The sequence below is a fragment of the Pagrus pagrus genome, assembly GCF_965226575.1.
Source record: "Pagrus pagrus genome assembly, chromosome: 8".
NCBI classification, from domain to species: Eukaryota; Metazoa; Chordata; class Actinopteri; order Spariformes; family Sparidae; genus Pagrus; species Pagrus pagrus.
In genome coordinates this window covers 16,627,916-16,645,603 of record NC_140192.1, presented here as the reverse complement: position 1 = coordinate 16,645,603, position 17,688 = coordinate 16,627,916, and the positions used below count along the sequence as shown (strand labels likewise).

The window sequence follows — 17,688 nt, the reverse complement described above, 5'->3', positions numbered from 1 at the left end:
TATTTCTGCCTAAATATGACTTGATCTCATTCTTGAGCTTCATAATATGAAGATCTGAGCTCACAGGACAGCTTGAAAATCTTTTAAAGGACCATTACAACAGAAAATGTGCCTTTTCAGCTGCCAAAAAGTGATTGAAGGACATATACAGTTATTGAAAAGTTATTTCTGCCTAAATATGACTTGATCTCTTTCTTGAGCTTCATAATATAAAGATCTGAGCTCACAGGACAGCTTGAAATTCTTTTAAAGGACCATTACAACAGAAAATGTGCCTTTTCACCTGCCAAAAAGTGATTGAAGGACATATACAGTTACTGAGAGGTTATTTCTGCCTAAATATGACTTGATCTCATTCTTAAGCTTCATAATATGAAGGTCTGAGCTCACAGGACAGCTTGAAAATCTTGTAAAGGACAATTACAACAGAAAATGTGCCTTTTCACCTGCCAAAAAGTGATTGAAGGACATATACAGTTACTCAAATGTTATTTCTGCCTAAATATGACTTGATCTCATTCTTAAGCTTCATAATATAAAGATCTGAGCTCAAGAGACAGCTTGAAAATCTTTTAAAGGACCATTACAACAGAAAATGTGCCTTTTCACCTGCCAAAAAGTGATTGAAGGCCAAATACAGTTACTGAGAGGTTATTTCTGCCTAAATATGACTTGATCTCATTCTTAAGCTTCATAATGTAAAGATCTGAGCTCACAGTATGCTCCTGATGTTGGACTGAAAGGGATGCTCTGCCTCAAAGTCACTTCATATCACTCATCAGTTATATTCTGAAGAATATATCTTAACCACTACTTTTCACTACTTTAAACTGTGGAAAGGGCCAGTGTGAGGTGGTAATCTGTCACATATGATGCTTCAGGATAAAGATCAGTCATTTTGAGGCAGAAAACATCTTCAAGTTACAAGGAAGGAGCTGCAATCACTTTTTGGCAGGTGAAAAGGCACATTTTCTGTTGTAATTGTCCTTTAAAAGATTTTCAAGCTGTCCTGTGAGCTCAGATCTTTATATTATGAAGCTCAAGAATGAGATCAAGTCATATTTAGGCAGAAATAACATTTGAGTAACTGTATTTGGCCTTCAATCACTTTTTGGCAGGTGAAAAGGCACATTTTCTGTTGTAATGGTCCTTTAAAAGATTTTCAAGCTGTCTCTTGAGCTCAGATCTTCATATTATGAAGCTTAAGAATGAGATCAAGTCATATTTAGGCAGAAATAACCTCTCAGTAACTGTATATGTCCTTCAATCACTTTTTGGCAGGTGAAAAGGCACATTTTCTGTTGTAATGGTCCTTTACAAGATTTTCAAGCTGTCCTGTGAGCTCAGATCTTTATATTATGAAGCTCAAGAAAGAGATCAAGTCATATTTAGGCAGAAATAACTTTTCAATAACTGTATATGTCCTTCAATCACTTTTTGGCAGCTGAAAAGGCACATTTTCTGTTGTAATGGTCCTTTAAAAGATTTTCAAGCTGTCCTGTGAGCTCAGATCTTCATATTATGAAGCTCAAGAATGAGATCAAGTCATATTTAGGCAGAAATAACTTTTCAATAACTGTATATGTCCTTCAATCACTTTTTGGCAGGTGAAAACTGTTATTTTATAGGCTTTTAACCCTCCCGAATCATGTCTTTCATAGTATTGTCTCCAAATAGTAGGCATAAACATGTACAAGACACATCCCAACATGGGAAGCAAATGTAGAGCCCAGATCAGATAAAAGATAATGCAGAGTCACGAGGATAATTGCAAAAGTGATCATTTCTTTATTGAAAATCCACACCTATAAATCACATTCATTACAGTCTAATTCATAAGACAGGGCTAAACAAAGGCATCATACATACCAAGCACATAGGGACATGTCTATCACGTAATTGTCAGGCCTGATTTCGCTACAAACTCCACTTCTTTTGGCCACAGTTGTGATAATTACGTAACAACAAACGTTAAACTTTCTAAGACACATACCTTTGCTATAATTGCGGACGTACAGTTGTGTGTATCTGCATATCATGACCGTTTCATCCAGAGAAAACCAGACGTTTAAACGCTACCGCTCAACGGGCTGCTGTGCGCGCTCCCGCGGCCGGAAATCAGATTCTGGCAGACGATCACTTTTTGGCACGACACCTGTCACACCTGTCCCCGTCCGAAATGGCCTGAAGGGCGAAGGAAGCGCGCGTTCACAAAAAGCTCGCCCCTGAGCTGTTGTGCTCGTACCACAGAGGCACTGTGGAGAGAGCTAACGTCCAAAACTGACTTTTTTTTAGAGAGTTTTATCTGAAGATGTTGTATTGTAGAAGTGAAATCCAAATTTCATGACTGTCTAGTTATATTTTTAAACTGGGACAACAGCACATATGTTTGTTTTTTTATGTCTTTATTAACACAACCAACTGCTGTTATTTGAACGCATCCTGACAGCTTGGAGTATTGCTGTCAGATACTGCTCCCCCTCTGTTCCATAGGAAAGGACGCTCACACATCTTTCAAATTCATACTGCTGACTTCTTTCCCCACAACAGATAAGTCCTGTGATTTTCAGGCTGATATCATTAAATTTGACCATTTACAACAGGGGGAACGCATCCTGACAGCTTGGAGTATTGCTGTCAGATACTGTTCCCCTCTGTTCAATATGAAAGGAGGCTCACACATCTTTCAAATTCATACTGCTGACTTCTTTCCCCACAACAGATAAGTCCTGTGATTTTCAGACTTTTATCATTAAATTTGACCATTTACAACAGGGGGAATGCATCCTGACAGCTTGGAGTATTGCTGTCAGATACTGCTCCCCCTCTGTCCGATATGAAAGGAGGCTCACACATCTTTCAAATTCATACTGCTGACTTCTTTCCAAACAACAGATAAGTCCTGTGATTTTCAGGCTGATATCATTAAATTTGACCATTTACAACAGGGGGAACGCATCCTGACAGCTTGGAGTATTACTGTCAGATACTGCTCCCCCTCTGTTCCACAAGAAAGAACGCTCACACATCTTTCAAATTCATACTGCTGACTTCTTTCCCCACAACAGATAAGTCCTGTGATTTTCAGACTGATATCATTAAATTTGACCAATTACAACAGGGGGAACGCATCCTGACAGCTTGGAGTATTGCTGTCAGATACTGTTCCCCCTCTGTTCAATATGAAAGGAGTCTCACACATCTTTCAAATTCATACTGCTGACTTCTTTCCAAACAACAGATAAGTCCTGTGATTTTCAGGCTGATATCATTAAATTTGACCATTTACAACAGGGGGAACGCATCCTGACAGCTTGGAGTATTGCTGTCAGATACTGCTCCCCTTCTGTTCAATATGAAAGGAGGCTCACACATCTTTCAAATTCATACTGCTGACTTCTTTCCCCACATAAGATAAGTCCTGTGATTTTCAGACTGATATCATTAAATTTGACCATTTACTGTACAACAGGGGGAACGCATCCTGACAGCTTGGAGTATTGCTGTCAGATACTGCTCCCCCTCTCTTTCATAAGAAAGGAGGCTCACACATCTTTCAAATTCATACTGCTGACTTCTTTCCCCACAACAGATAAGTCCTGTGATTTTCAGACTTTTATCATTAAATTTGACCATTTACAACAGGGGGAATGCATCCTGACAGCTTGGAGTATTGCTGTCAGATACTGCTCCCCTTCTGTTCAATATGAAAGGAGGCTCACACATCTTTCAAATTCATACTGCTGACTTCTTTCCCCACATAAGATAAGTCCTGTGATTTTCAGACTGATATCATTAAATTTGACCATTTACTGTACAACAGGGGGAACGCATCCTGACAGCTTGGAGTATTGCTGTCAGATACTGCTCCCCCTCTCTTTCATAAGAAAGGAGGCTCACACATCTTTCAAATTCATACTGCTGACTTCTTTCCCCACAACAGATAAGTCCTGTGATTTTCAGACTTTTATCATTAAATTTGACCATTTACAACAGGGGGAATGCATCCTGACAGCTTGGAGTATTGCTGTCAGATACTGCTCCCCCTCTGTTCAATAAGAAAGGACGCTCACACATCTTTCAAATTCATACTGCTGACTTCTTTCCCCACAACAGATAAGTCCTGTGATTTTCAGGCTGATATCATTAAATTTGACCATTTACAACAGGGGGAACGCATCCTGACAGCTTGGAGTATTGCTGTCAGATACTGTTCCCCCTCTGTTCAATATCAAAGGAGGCTCACACATCTTTCAAATTCATACTGCTGACTTCTTTCCAAACAACAGATAAGTCCTGTGATTTTCAGGCTGATATCATTAAATTTGACCATTTACAACAGGGGGAACGCATCCTGACAGCTTGGAGTATTGCTGTCAGATACTGTTCCCCCTCTGTTCAATATCAAAGGAGGCTCACACATCTTTCAAATTCATACTGCTGACTTCTTTCCAAACAACAGACAAGTCCTGTGATTTTCAGGCTGATATCATTAAATTTGACCATTTACAACAGGGGGAACGCATCCTGACAGCTTGGAGTATTGCTGTCAGATACTGCTCCCCTTCTGTTCCATATGAAAGGAGGCTCACACATCTTTCAAATTCATACTGCTGACTTCTTTCCCCACAACAGATAAGTCCTGTGATTTTCAGGCTGATATCATAAAATTTGACCATTTACGACAGGGGGAACGCATCCTGACAGCTTGGAGTATTGCTGTCAGATACTGTTCCCCCTCTCTTTCATAAGAAAGGACGCTCACACATCTTTCAAATTCATACTGCTGACTTCTTTCCAAACAACAGATAAGTCCTGTGATTTTCAGGCTGATGTCATTAAATTTGACCATTTACAACAGGGGGAACGCATCCTGACAGCTTGGAGTATTGCTGTCAGATACTGCTCCCCCGCTGTTCAATATGAAAGGAGGCTCACACATCTTTCAAATTCATACTGCTGACTTCTTTCCCCACAACAGATAAGTCCTGTGATTTTCAGGCTGATGTCATTAAATTTGACCATTTACAACAGGGGGAACGCATCCTGACAGCTTGGAGTATTGCTGTCAAATACTGTTCCCACTCTCTTTCATAAGAAAGGAGGCTCACACATCTTTCAAATTCATACTGCTGACTTCTTTCCCCACAACAGATAAGTCCTGTGATTTTCAGACTTTTATCATTAAATTTGACCAATTACAACAGGGGGAACGCATCCTGACAGCTTGGAGTATTGCTGTCAGATACTGCTCCCCCTCTGTTCGATATGAAAGGAGGCTCACACATCTTTCAAATTCATACTGCTGACTTCGTTCCCCACAACAGATAAGTCCTGTGATTTTCAGACTGATATCATTAAATTTGACCATTTACAACAGGGGGAACGCATCCTGACAGCTTGGAGTATTGCTGTCAGATACTGCTCCCCCGCTGTTCAATATGAAAGGAGGCTCACACATCTTTCAAATTCATACTGCTGACTTCTTTCCCCACAACAGATAAGTCCTGTGATTTTCAGGCTGAGGCGGCAAAAAGTGTACCCTCCGAGGTGTCATATTGGCGGACCAAAACAGACCCTCAATATACCACGCTCTGTCTAAATGCGCGGACCGAGCCGCAAAAAGGACAGCCAAATTGGCGGCTTGCTGTCCAGTGTAAAAACGCCCACTAACTAATTAGTCACCAACTAATTTCTGAGGTCAAATAGCTTGATACTATTTACTGGATGAAATCTACTACTGTGAGGCTCATCTTGTGAAGAGTTTGGTTAAAATCCAGACTTTAACACTTTAGCATGGTGCACTGAGGTTTCAGATGGTTTTGATGTTTTACACCTGGGCTGGGTGGACAAAGCATGCTCTACTTTCACAGTCTTATACTGTTTAGACCTTTTCAATCACTACAATGCATTAAACCACTGTGATTTAGTTTGAGTTGAATTATGGCATAATGACAAGTGACTGGACAAGTGGAACGATGTAGACAATGGAAAGTGATAGAATAGAGCCAATAATCAATTTGACTATGTTGTTTTAAGGTCAGTATTTGGGTTTATATGCACCAGAAAATGAGCCCCCCCTTGCATGGGCATATTTAAAAACTCTAAACTGAAACTCACATTCTCACTATAAATTTCTATTTCATGTCTTCGCATGTCTCATGTCTCATGTCACAAATTCTACAGGTCTGTGAAAATGCACTGGACGGATGGTCCATCATACATCCCTAAAAAATCCCTCTTATTAGGTGTCAGATAATGTTGGTGTTCAACTGGTTTAAGATCATGCCATTCTTGGCAGCTTTGCATGTTTCTCAACTCCTCTATAACGTTGTATCCATCAGTTGTACCTTTAATTTGTCACCCAACCCGTGAGGAGAAGCGTGTGTATTATCAGGGTATGAAATACTCTTTTTTTGCCACAGGATGGCACCAATTGACAATGAAAATCAAGGCTGCCTTGCTGGTGAGCAGCCAAAAGTTTGTCAGTTGTAAGGCAGTAATGGATATAAAAATGAGTGGCATTGGTTTATTTAGATTATCATGAAAATTTCATAGTGTGACTAAAATAGAAATGAATACTTGAGGCACGAGATCGGTTGTATATGCAGACATATGCTTAAAGCTACCACCCAAGTGTGCCAGGTAAACAATGATATGACTAACTGCCCAATTATTTGGTGGAAAGGTTCCTGGTGACCAGCAAGGCAGCCTTGGTTTTCATTGTCAATTGGTGCCATCCTGTGGCAGAAATAAGTATTTCATACCCTGATAATATACATGGTTCTCCTCATGGGTTGGGTGACAAATTACAGGTACAACTGATGGGTACAACCTTGTAAAGGAAAGCTGCCAAGTAAGGCAGGAATTCAACTGATGAATAAAAGCTAATTTAATGTAGAATAAATCTACTTTAGAAGACAATCTTTTTTTGTTTATTATAAGAGGTACCTACAGTATTTTAATCAAAATTTTCTTTTCCATTGAATAACCTCCAGTATCCATCCAGGCTGGATCATGGACTAATGCATTTGTGTTATTGTGGCTTTAACTGGCAATTCTTTGTTAGTGTTGAGACCTGATATGAAACAGTATTCAAAGATGTATTAGTGTTAGTTGAAAAACACTGTCATTCCATTTACTCTTATATTGAGCTGAGTAAAATAAAAAGCTAGCAAACTAGTAAAACTAGTAATGCATATCTAAATTTATAAGGGAAGCAGGCAAGCAGAAGAAAGATTAGTTTTCCTATTGACCTCTAGTCTGCATTATGACAAGAAGCAAACAAGACTACACCAAATATCTGTGATCACTGTGTAAGGGCTTTGGGAGGTAATTAAACAAGAACTCATGCAAAACAATATTCCATCCACAGTGAAAGTTATTGGTGAGAACTGGTGTCAAGTTTGTCTAACTTTCATGAATCCATATTTTTGTCCAAATCAGTTTAGTTTTGGGCAGTTTTGACAATGTTAATGATCTTCTTTCAGTATTTCTCTATCATTTGGCCAAGAAATGGCTATTTTTTTTCATTAAAAATCTGGTTGGTTTTAATTTTATTTACAATGACTATAATAATCACATTATTTTTTAAACTAAACTGAACAAAGTTTTGATCTTTAAAGCATAGACAACAGATTTTGATATCAGATAGCTCCATGATGCACTGATGGGGGCTGAACAATGGAGAGTAGCTGACACTATTTAAATGAAAGATTTTTTGAACACCTGTTTGTCACAATGAACCATATCCAATCACCTCCACCTGTTTCCAATCAACCGTTTTGGAAGAGAAGGCTGTGATTGGCTATCATCACAATTTAAAATAATTGCACTGCAGGTTTCCAACCACTGCACCACTGTGGAAGGAAGACAGACTTTGGTTGTGCTGGGTCAGCTCAAGTCAGATAGAGGCATTTCAGATTGCATTTGATCTTATTTCTGGCTGAAGCCATGGGACTTTGTCTACGGTAACTTTTAAATGTCCTTTTTGTGCTTGACTGTACATTTACAATGTTGAAATGATTGTAATTGTAGTTTATGCATGGATTTCTTTTTCAGTGTGGTGCTGTTATGGCTGCTGCTCATTGGAGAGCTTCAGGCGAGCATTAAATGTAAGACTACAGATTACAATTACACTCAAAGCAATGTTTCAAAATCCTTTAAAAGTAACTTGAACCTCTTTGTATTAGTAAAAGAGATGAGAATTGGTACACTGGGCTTTCAAGTTTGTATACATTTTGTATCTTAAACTTTATCAACAGCTTACTATCATGGATATGGGTCTGACAATGTGGACAAGGGCCACCAGCCCAAACCTCAGCCCCAGGTTCCCCGCTACCAGCCCCAGGTTCCCCGCTACCAGCCCCAGGTTCCCCGCTACCAGCCCCAGGTTCCCCGCTACCAGCCCCAGGTTCCCCGCTATCAGCCCCAGGTTCCCCGCTACCAGCCTCAAATGAATTACTTTCATCCAAGGTCCAATGCACCTTACTACCAGCCCCAGCCCGGCTACAAGCCCATGCCTCAGCCCCAGCCTGGCTCCCAGCCCGGCTACAAGCCCATGCCCCAGCCCCAGCTCCAGCCCGGCTACAAGCCCATGCCCATGCCCCAGCTCCAGCCCGGCTACAAGCCCATGCTCCAGCCCGGCTACAAGCCCATGCTCCAGCCCGGCTACAAGCCCATGCTCCAGCCCGGCTACAAGCCCATGCCCCAGCCCCAGCTCCAACCCGGCTACAAGCCCATGCCCAAGCCCATGCCCAAGCCCATGCCCCAGCCCCAGCTCCAGCCCGGCTACAAGCCCATGCTCCAGCCCGGCTACAAGCCCATGCTCCAGCCCGGCTACAAGCCCATGCCCAAGCCCATGCCCCAGCCCCAGCTCCAGCCCGGCTACAAGCCCATGCCCCAGCCCCAGCTCCAGCCCGGCTACAAGCCCATGCCCCAGCCCCAGCGCCAGCCCGGCTACAAGCCCATGCCCCAGCGCCAGCCCGGCTACATGCCCCAGCCCATGCCCCAACTTGGCAACAATTTTGCTTCGGGTGTTACAGCCCAGAATGAAGCTGCACGGTGGGTTTGCATAATTGTAATCTCTTTGCCATCCATTTCTAAGTTGATGCTTCATTCTTATGGCATTATGATTTTCACTTGTAGAGTGAGTGGGACCCGTCTAAACTACGGAAGCAAAGGAGGATTTGCCTACAACCGCAACTAGAGCCTAAGGCACAGATTGAAGGGTAAGTGTAGTGTTAAGTTACTTCCTGATTATGTAGAAGATAATGACCTTAATTTTCTGCGATTGCGTTTCATGCTGCCTATTAAGGTGAAACCAATAATGACCACTGACTTGTTTCTCATTTCAGATTATTTCTCAGCAGTGTTTGAACTCATGGGGCTTGATCAAAGAACGCTTGTACAAGGACAACCTTAAGAGGAATAAAGTGCATTTTGTACTATATTGGTGTGGAAATCTACTTTTTTTTTTTTTTTATTTATTTATTTTTTTATTAGCAAAATCTTTAATGGGACTTTCATTGCATCATATCCATGAAGGTCCTGTTGCTTTTTGGCCTTCAAACTATCAAGAGCTTGAAAGTAACCTGTCACTTCTATGGAGCTGTTTTGTTCATGCATACACATGTGACTGACAGTTCAGCCAATGGTTTCACTCTACTTACCTGATCAACAGGTGTTCTAATTACAGCAATTGCCAGTGAAGGCAATGAAGACTGCTAGCCTGTAAACGATGCAGGTTCTCATGTCTACAAATGTTTCACAAGGATTGAAGGCACTCAGCTCATCAGAACTCAATGATACATGCATACACAACACATTTCAGAACACTGAAACTTTTCCAAAGAACCATACAGGGGAGGGGATTGTTGGATTAGTTGTTGATGCAGACATGTGACTCTGACCTGCACCTTGCAGGGTTCAGTTTGCAATACCCTTTAATCGTCCTTCCATCCTTGGTGCATTTGTGAAACACCCCTTTCCACTCGGTACAGCAAAAGAAACGTATGAGATGTTAATAGCCTGATCCAGAGCCCCTATTTCTGTTTAGACAAAGATGAAGTGCCCATATTGCCAATGAAACACTTGATTCCCTTTCCAATTTCAACATGTAAGACCATCATTGCCTCAAGTTAAATTTGGTTGACATCAGCTTGATGTCCAGTGCTGCCTTAACTAACCCTGTTAAACTGGGCTTTCCAATCCATCTATGTTGACATACAAATGGCCTGTTGGGCATTCAAAATAAAATCTTAAAATGGAGCCTGTATACAGGTGAAATGAGTAACATTGATCATCCCATTACAATCAAATGTTCCTCCAGAGAAACTCTGGGCACTGGCATTCATGTGGATTCTACTTGACATGCACCGTCCACCCTAGCACCATTGCAGACCTCATGGCAACTCCCATGAGGGCAGAAGACTTCCAGATCCCAATACAATCGAGCATTTGTGAGACATCCCTCAACAAGTCTGATCCATGGAGGCCCAATCGTGGATCAGATTTGGGTCTAAACCGTCAAGGCATTTCAAACAGATCTATTTGTGACTTTGTAGCTTTGTTGGGCCAAGTGAAAACCTTTGGACTTGGAAGAGTCAGAAGATGTCACCTATGGCTCAGATATTTAAAAAAGCCTAAATGTATTTACTTACAGTGATAATTGCCCATTTATTATAACAATATTATTATTTTTATTATTATTATTATTATTATTATCATTATTTCTTGATATATTTCATGTTTCTGAAGTGCTTTGGACAAAGGTATATTTCTGTCAAAATGTTTATTGTATTTGGTGTCCTTAAAGTTATTTTCTAAAACAGTAAAGTAAACATTCTGGATTAATTGGTATCCTGCTGACACGACAGCATTTATTTTGACAGGATGGGGGTCCAGGGTGTTTCAAGTGCTTGTGGATCCATTCTGTTTTGCTTCATGTATGATAAATATGGTAAATATGGAAGTTTTCAAGGATAAACATACAGTGTAGTCTATATGGTTTTCTTCCTCAGCGTCCCGACATGACTGCCTGCTGTCAGCTCAGGTAAAAGTTGAGAGGAACTCCTGTGGCAGCAGTATGATGTCGCACAAAATGACATACAATACAAATTTCTTCATTATCAAACGTGTCTAAAACCATCAAAAATAGGTTATATGAAAAAGACACGCTGTCCACTAGTGAGAGCTTTATGTTGTCTGTGCATCTGATGTTGCCAATTCTGGCGTACAGCTCAGCACACTTGTGTTCCTTCATTTGATTTGGTGATAACACACCCGTATATATTTGTCTACATCTAAACTTTAATCACTTAATGCCTGTTTTGTCTGTCTTTCCACTTTAATCTACGTTTTTCAACCAGCTGGCATGCGATCACACCAAAAAAATATGTATATGCGGATTAATGGAGCAAGGCAGGATAAAAATGAAAGCGTGATTCTCCTGTAGTTAAAAATCCTCTGCTACGAGAACAATACCTAAGGTGGAATAACTCACTTGTAATACTGTATCTCCAGTGTTACACTAGTTTAATTTTTTGTTAAAAAAGAATATCTGTGTGAAATAAAATAAATGGTTTTCGCTGGTTGCAGCATGGTAACTGTTGTTTCCCAGTTTTCCTGTTCCTCTTGATGCTGAGGAAATGCTCTTACAAAATATCCAAAGACGGTTTTTTAATTCAAATGTAATTTCCTCCCCATGCAGGATTTATCTAAAATCATTCATTAATGATTATTGGAGGCACAAAGTGGATCAACAAGATCATAGTAAATCTTCTGAGGGCAGGTTAAGATTCATGGGAATGTTCTGTCCCACCATCACAAGCAGCTGCATTATTAAATATAGTTAAGGCATCCACTGCAGGCAATGGAAGATTTTTTTTCTGCCACTGGAGGGAGCCAACTGACATCAGTCACCAAGCAGCAAACAGTTAAGAGTAAGTTAAGGCAGTGATACATTAGATATATCGATGCAAAGCAGCATGATTTTTTTTTTATCTGCAATCCCGAAAGATACACATATGATTCTTCTCAATTATTTGACCAAGAGACATAATGAGTTTTTCATCCAACAACTATAGTTGGTTTTAATTGTATGAAACTAACAATAGATATGTGAGTAAATATTCATTGTGGTTAAAATTATACTTCTTTATTTACTTGTAGCATGTGTTTTATGATAGACCCAGCCACATCCACAGTGATGCAAAAAGGAGTTGTCCATAGGTCCCCAAACTGTGGAATTGGAGAAATAAATCTTATTTTGGACAGTTTTGAATGATGAACATGATCTTGCTTCAGTATGTTTTCTTCTGGCTGAGAGAAAAATGTCTCATTTTTGATCTGGTTGGTTTTAATTTTATGTACAATGAATACAATTATACCACTTCATTTAATTTTATGAAGAGAGTCTCAATCTGTTGTCAAACACAGACAACATATTTTCATGATATCAGATAGTTCCATCGTGTGTTGGAGGGGGCTGAACACTGAAGAGCAACTGAGACTAATTAAAATGAAAGATTTTTTGAACACCTGTGTATCACAATGAACCCTGTCCAGTCACTTTCACCTGTTTCCAATCAACTGTTTTGGAAGAGAAGGCTGTGATTGGCTGTCATCACAATTTAAAATAATTGCACTGCAGGTTTCCAACCACTGCATCACTGTGGAAGGAAGACAGATTTTTGGTTGTGCTGGGTCAGCGCAAGTCAGATAGAGGCATTTCAGATTGCATTTGATCTTATTTCTGGCTGAAGCCATGGGACTTTGTCTACGGTAACTTTTAAATGTTCCTTTTGTGCTTAATTTTACATTTACACTTAAAATGACTGAAATTGTTGCATTACCTTCTTTTTCAGTGTGGTGCTGTTATGGCTGCTGCTCATTGGAGAGCTTCAGGCGAGCATTAAATGTAAGATGATGGGTTACAATTCAAAGTTCTTTTGCTGCTCATTTTGTCTATCATTAGCCTTGTGGTTGCAAAAAATTTGATCTCTGGATTTGTAATGTGGGTACAATCTATACAACTATCAACAGCTTACAATCATGGATATGGATCTGACAATTGGGACAAGGGCCACCAGCCCAAGCCTCAGCCGCAGGTTTCCCGCTACCAGCCCAAGCCTCAGCCGCAGGTTTCCCGCTACCGGCCCAAGCCTCAGCCGCAGGTTTCCCGCTACCAGCCCCAGGTTCCCCGCTACCAGCCCCAGGTTCCCCGCTACCAGCCCCAGGTTCCCCACTACCAGCCCCAGGTTCCCCGCTACCAGCCTCAAATGAATTACTTTCATCCAAGGTCCAATGCACCTTACTACCAGCCCAAGCCTGTGCCCATGCCTCAGCCTCAGCCCGGCTTTCGCCCCAAGCCCGTGCCCAGCTTCCGCCCCATGCCCCGGCCTCAGCCTCAGCCCCAGACCGTCTACCAGCCTCAGCCCCAGACCGTCTACCAGCCTCAGCCCCAGACCGTCTACCAGCCTCAGCCCCAGACCGTCTACCAGCCCATGCCCCAGCCTCAGCCCATGCCCCAGACCCAGACTGGCTACCAGCCCAAGCCTCAGCTTGGCAACAATTTTGCTACGGGTGTTGCAGCCCAGAATGAAGCTGCACGGTGGGTTTGCATAATTGCCATTTCTTTGCCATCCATTTCTAAGTTGATGCTTCGTTCTCATGGCATTATGATTTTGACTTGTAGAGTGAGCGGGACCCGTCTAAACTACGGAAGCAAAGGAGGATTTGCCTACAACCGCAACTAGAGCCTAAGGCACAGATTGAAGGGTAAGTGTGTTAAGTTACTTTCTGCTTATGTAAGGGATAAGGCCTTAATTTTCTGTCTTTTTGCTCTTCATGCTGCCTATTGAGGTGAAACCCAATAATGACCATTGACTTGTTTCTCATTTCAGATTACTTCTCAGAAGTGTTTCAACTGACTTGTACAAGGACAACCTTAAAAGGAATAAAATGCATTTTGTACTATATTGGTGTGGAAATCTACTTTTTATTTGCAAAATCTTTAATGGGACTTTGCATCATATCCATGAAGGTCCTTTTGCTTTTTGGCCTTCAAACTATCAAGAGCTTGAAAGTAACCTGTCACTTCTATGGAGCTGTTTTGTTCATGCATGGATACAAATCTGACTGACAGTTTAGTCAATGGTTTCACTCTACTTACCTGATCAACAGGTGTTCTAATTACGGCAATGCTAGCTGCGTGACTGAGGACTGCTAGCCTGTAAACAATGCAGGTTCTCTTGTCTAAATGATTTTTACAAGGATGGAAAGCACTCGGCTCATCAGAACTCAATGATGCATGTGCACACACAATGCATTTGTAACACTGAAACATCAGCCTAATCAGCTCGATGTCCAGTGCCGCCTTAACTATCAATCCTAAACTGGGCTTTCCATATATGTTGACATACAAATGGCCCGTTGAACATTCAAAAATCTTAACATGGAGCCTGTATACAGGTGAAGTGAATAACATTGATCTTCCTGTTGCAATCAAATGTTCCTGGGAGAAACACTTGATACTGGCATTCATGTGGATGCTACTTGCACCATCCACCCTAACACCATTGCAGACCACTTTCTCATGGCACCAGTGGTTCCCCAAGTAGGATAATGCTCCCTGCCACACTGGGGAAAAACTAGTCAGGAATGACCAGAGGAACGTGATAAAGACCTCAGGGTGGTTGACCTGGCCTCCAAACTCCCAGATACCAATCTGATTGCATTTGTGAGACTTCCCTGAACACGTCCGATTCATGGTGGCCCAATCGTGAATCACTGTTCTAAATCATCAAGGCATGGACACACAACCTCTCTGGTCATCCTGTGGTATCTGGCACCAGGGAATTGGTGGCAGATCCTTTGAATTGGGAGCTTGGTAATTTGGAGGCCAGGTCAACACCTTGAGCTCTTTGTTACCTTCCTCGGGCCATTCCTGAGTAATTTTAGCCATCAGGGGGTGTACTTGGTCTGTGACAGTGTTGATTCACGTCAAGTGGCATCCACATGAATGCCAGGACCCAGGGTTTCCCAGCAGAATGTTGCATTGTAACGAGATGAAATTTGAACATTAGTTTGTTTAACATTTGGCCACAGATGTACAAAAATCAGTTTTTGATAGTGTCTATTGTAGGCCACTATTGAAACCCATAATACCCTACAGTATTAATACTGCATCGTTGCTGGATTAAACTCTCAATTAAATGACTGAACTTCAGATTCCCTATTTTGGAATTGTGGACCCACCGTGACATCGAATGAACTTGGGTACACCGTTGAAAGTAAATACAAGATTATACGGTTTTAAAACATTCATTTGAGATAACTTTATGAAGTTCCTGAGACTTTTTTTCCTCCCGTGTAAATAGCCTATAAGTTGCTGAGTAACTGTAATCGACAGACCGTGTATGTTTATTATTTATGTATTGAGTTAGGGGAATGTAAAATAAGATATGTCTTATCCCTACTACTTTTCGGCACCTCTTGTGCAACATTTTTTCTTTTGATTGTAAATCACTGTTCTTGCTGGAGTTGAATGAACATAACGTGATATATACCAGACTATGCACGTTTGTGCGCTTGTGCGGAGTTTTCCTAATTCCTACCTTCACTGCAGACCTTGAATGCAGCATAAGAGCCGCCCCGCTTTACCGGATTTCAGCCGGTAGTTAGTCAGTCTCTGCCGGTGGCAGTCATCCCTTAAACCCTCAGGACTATCCACCTGGCTCACATCTGTACATTTTTTTAATGACACGGTGTGATGAAGCGGGACGTAGGCGACATCTAGGAGCAGTCTACATGTCTGCTGTGCAACAGGCAACTGGGCTGCAAACTCACTGAAGGCTCATCGGCTCTGGAGGAACTGTTGCACACAACCCCGCTGCGATGTCCCTGCTGTGTGTCAGAGGTAAGGTCTCACTTCGTAGCTGCAGGTTGTCCTTTAAGAAATAACATAACACAATGTAAAACTATTTGCAACACTTTCTATTTGTGTGTGTGTGTGTGTGTGTGTGTGTACAGCCTATCATAGTAAAACCGTGATATCCTGTGGGGATATTAGTGCAAAAATCCCAAAATGTAATGAACGTAAAGATCTGACCTAAATCTACAGGGGGAATATTAGTTATAAATAGGCCTAACAGTTGGTGAGGTAATATTTGAAGACGCATAAGATAAACAAACTTATGAGGTTTTGATTTAAACTCCACGTGAATCTATATTATAACAAGTTACTGTTTGGCAAACCAGACCAAACAGTACCTTCTTAAACTGTATCGGGATTGTGACGAGCATGTGCATGAGTTGAGACAGTGATCACAGTTATAACTGGACAGAAGCACCTTGACCATGTGTGAGTGTTGTTGACAGCCATGACACTACAATGCATTTCTTTACATCAGACTGTCATTGGACCTTTAATAGTTAAATATATGTTATTGTTTAGTTCTTGGAAATTTCGTTTCACAGAGTTTCAGAAAAGTTAGGCTTGAACACTTAAAGGGGCACTGTGTAGTTTAGGACAAGACATTTGAATATTTACAATATTAATGAGGTAATAATACAAACTGGGAAATATTAAATTTTTCCATAACTGATTAAACAAGCTCTTCTCAGAGGAGAATAAGGTCCAGAACACTGTTTGAAGCTAGAAAGGTGGCAGGGTCCGCCACATATAAACAAAGTAAAACAGTATGAAATTGTGTTGTTCTTTAAAGTCAGTTTGTTTATTCAGTTTATTTAGTCATGAAAACGAGGAGAGTTAATTCATTTAGTTTGACTAGGCATAAAAAAAATAAAACAGTCAATGAAGATCTTTCTCTTCTGATTTAAATGTCTTCATAATTATAATTTGTTATGCATGTTGATATAGTTATTGTATGTTTCCTCCTTGAACACAGCTGTATTTCTTTGCAGTTTCTTTGTTCAGTAATCGTTTTGTGATTTACACTTTAGCTCCTATCAAAGGTGCACTATGTAGTTTTGGAGCAGAAATTCTAATCAGAAGAGAAAGATTATTTGTTTTATGCATAAATAAACAAAACAAATATATAAAGAAAAAAATATTTCTCAGTTTGTATTATTACCTTTGTTACCCAATTAATATTGTAAATATTACAATTCTGAGTTAGAATTTCTTCTTCAAGACTACATAGTGCCCCTTAAAATAAAAAGCTTCAACAAGCAACACGCATGAACACGCATCTTTTATAAGAAGAAACAGCGTCACCTTTTTCTGCTTCTCTTCACTGAAGCTGACATTTCTCAGCTGTAAATGATGATTGGCCTTAAACTGGATTCTCAAATGAAGCCTTATAGCTGTGTAGTTGTTGGCTTTATATATGACGAAGCAACAGTGAGTTTTACTTACTGTTCTGGTTGACATTTGGTGCACTGGGCGATTGTGTGTTGGACAGCAGTGAGCCCTGTTAAGTAGAGTGAAATCGCTAAAGCTCCACTGGGACATTTTTAATGAAATTGTGTTGATCAAAGGAGGGAAGAAAATCAAGGTTAAAAAAAAAACTTGAACTAGCCTTTAAGAAGCTGCTATTCCTTAATGAATATAATTTTTTTCAGTAGAAAGCTTCAGTGTCTCTTGATCCTATTCTTCAGTCTTTACCCTTCTGACAACAGTAACGTTCTGGGTGGAACAAAGGTGCCTGAATAGTTAACAATGCA

At 40.7% G+C, this 17,688-nt stretch overlaps 2 protein-coding genes across 3 annotated transcripts; both read left to right on the top strand.

Moving 5' to 3' along the window:
- The first annotated feature begins 7,834 nt into the window (after positions 1–7,834).
- LOC311260964 (uncharacterized protein) lies at positions 7,835–9,449 on the top strand. Of its 2 annotated transcripts, XM_084359300.1 has the most exons (6): positions 7,835–7,970; positions 8,062–8,114; positions 8,265–8,350; positions 8,414–9,063; positions 9,148–9,230; positions 9,357–9,449. In XM_084359300.1, the coding sequence occupies exons 1-5, from the start codon at positions 7,954–7,956 to the stop codon at positions 9,206–9,208; spliced, it is 867 nt and encodes a 288-aa protein (XP_084215426.1). In that variant the 5' UTR covers positions 7,835–7,953; the 3' UTR covers positions 9,209–9,230; positions 9,357–9,449. The 2 variants fall into 2 exon arrangements, with proteins under 2 accessions (XP_084215426.1, XP_084215425.1); XM_084359299.1 differs by having other exon boundaries at positions 8,265–9,063.
- A 3,196-nt stretch (positions 9,450–12,645) lies between these two features.
- On the top strand, positions 12,646–13,977 carry LOC311261844 (uncharacterized protein). Its single transcript, XM_084360854.1, has 5 exons — positions 12,646–12,783; positions 12,867–12,919; positions 13,045–13,612; positions 13,697–13,779; positions 13,905–13,977. The coding sequence occupies exons 1-4, from the start codon at positions 12,767–12,769 to the stop codon at positions 13,755–13,757; spliced, it is 699 nt and encodes a 232-aa protein (XP_084216980.1). The 5' UTR covers positions 12,646–12,766; the 3' UTR covers positions 13,758–13,779; positions 13,905–13,977.
- Positions 13,978–17,688: the final 3,711 nt, after the last annotated feature.

Coding starts and splice junctions, on each gene's coding strand:
- LOC311260964 (XM_084359299.1), top strand. Junction 8,115..8,264: donor GCTTCAGGCGAGCATTAAAT/GTAAGACTACAG, acceptor CTTTATCAACAG/CTTACTATCATGGATATGGG. Junction 9,064..9,147: donor GCCCAGAATGAAGCTGCACG/GTGGGTTTGCAT, acceptor TTTCACTTGTAG/AGTGAGTGGGACCCGTCTAA.
- LOC311261844 (XM_084360854.1), top strand. Junction 12,920..13,044: donor GCTTCAGGCGAGCATTAAAT/GTAAGATGATGG, acceptor AACTATCAACAG/CTTACAATCATGGATATGGA. Junction 13,613..13,696: donor GCCCAGAATGAAGCTGCACG/GTGGGTTTGCAT, acceptor TTTGACTTGTAG/AGTGAGCGGGACCCGTCTAA.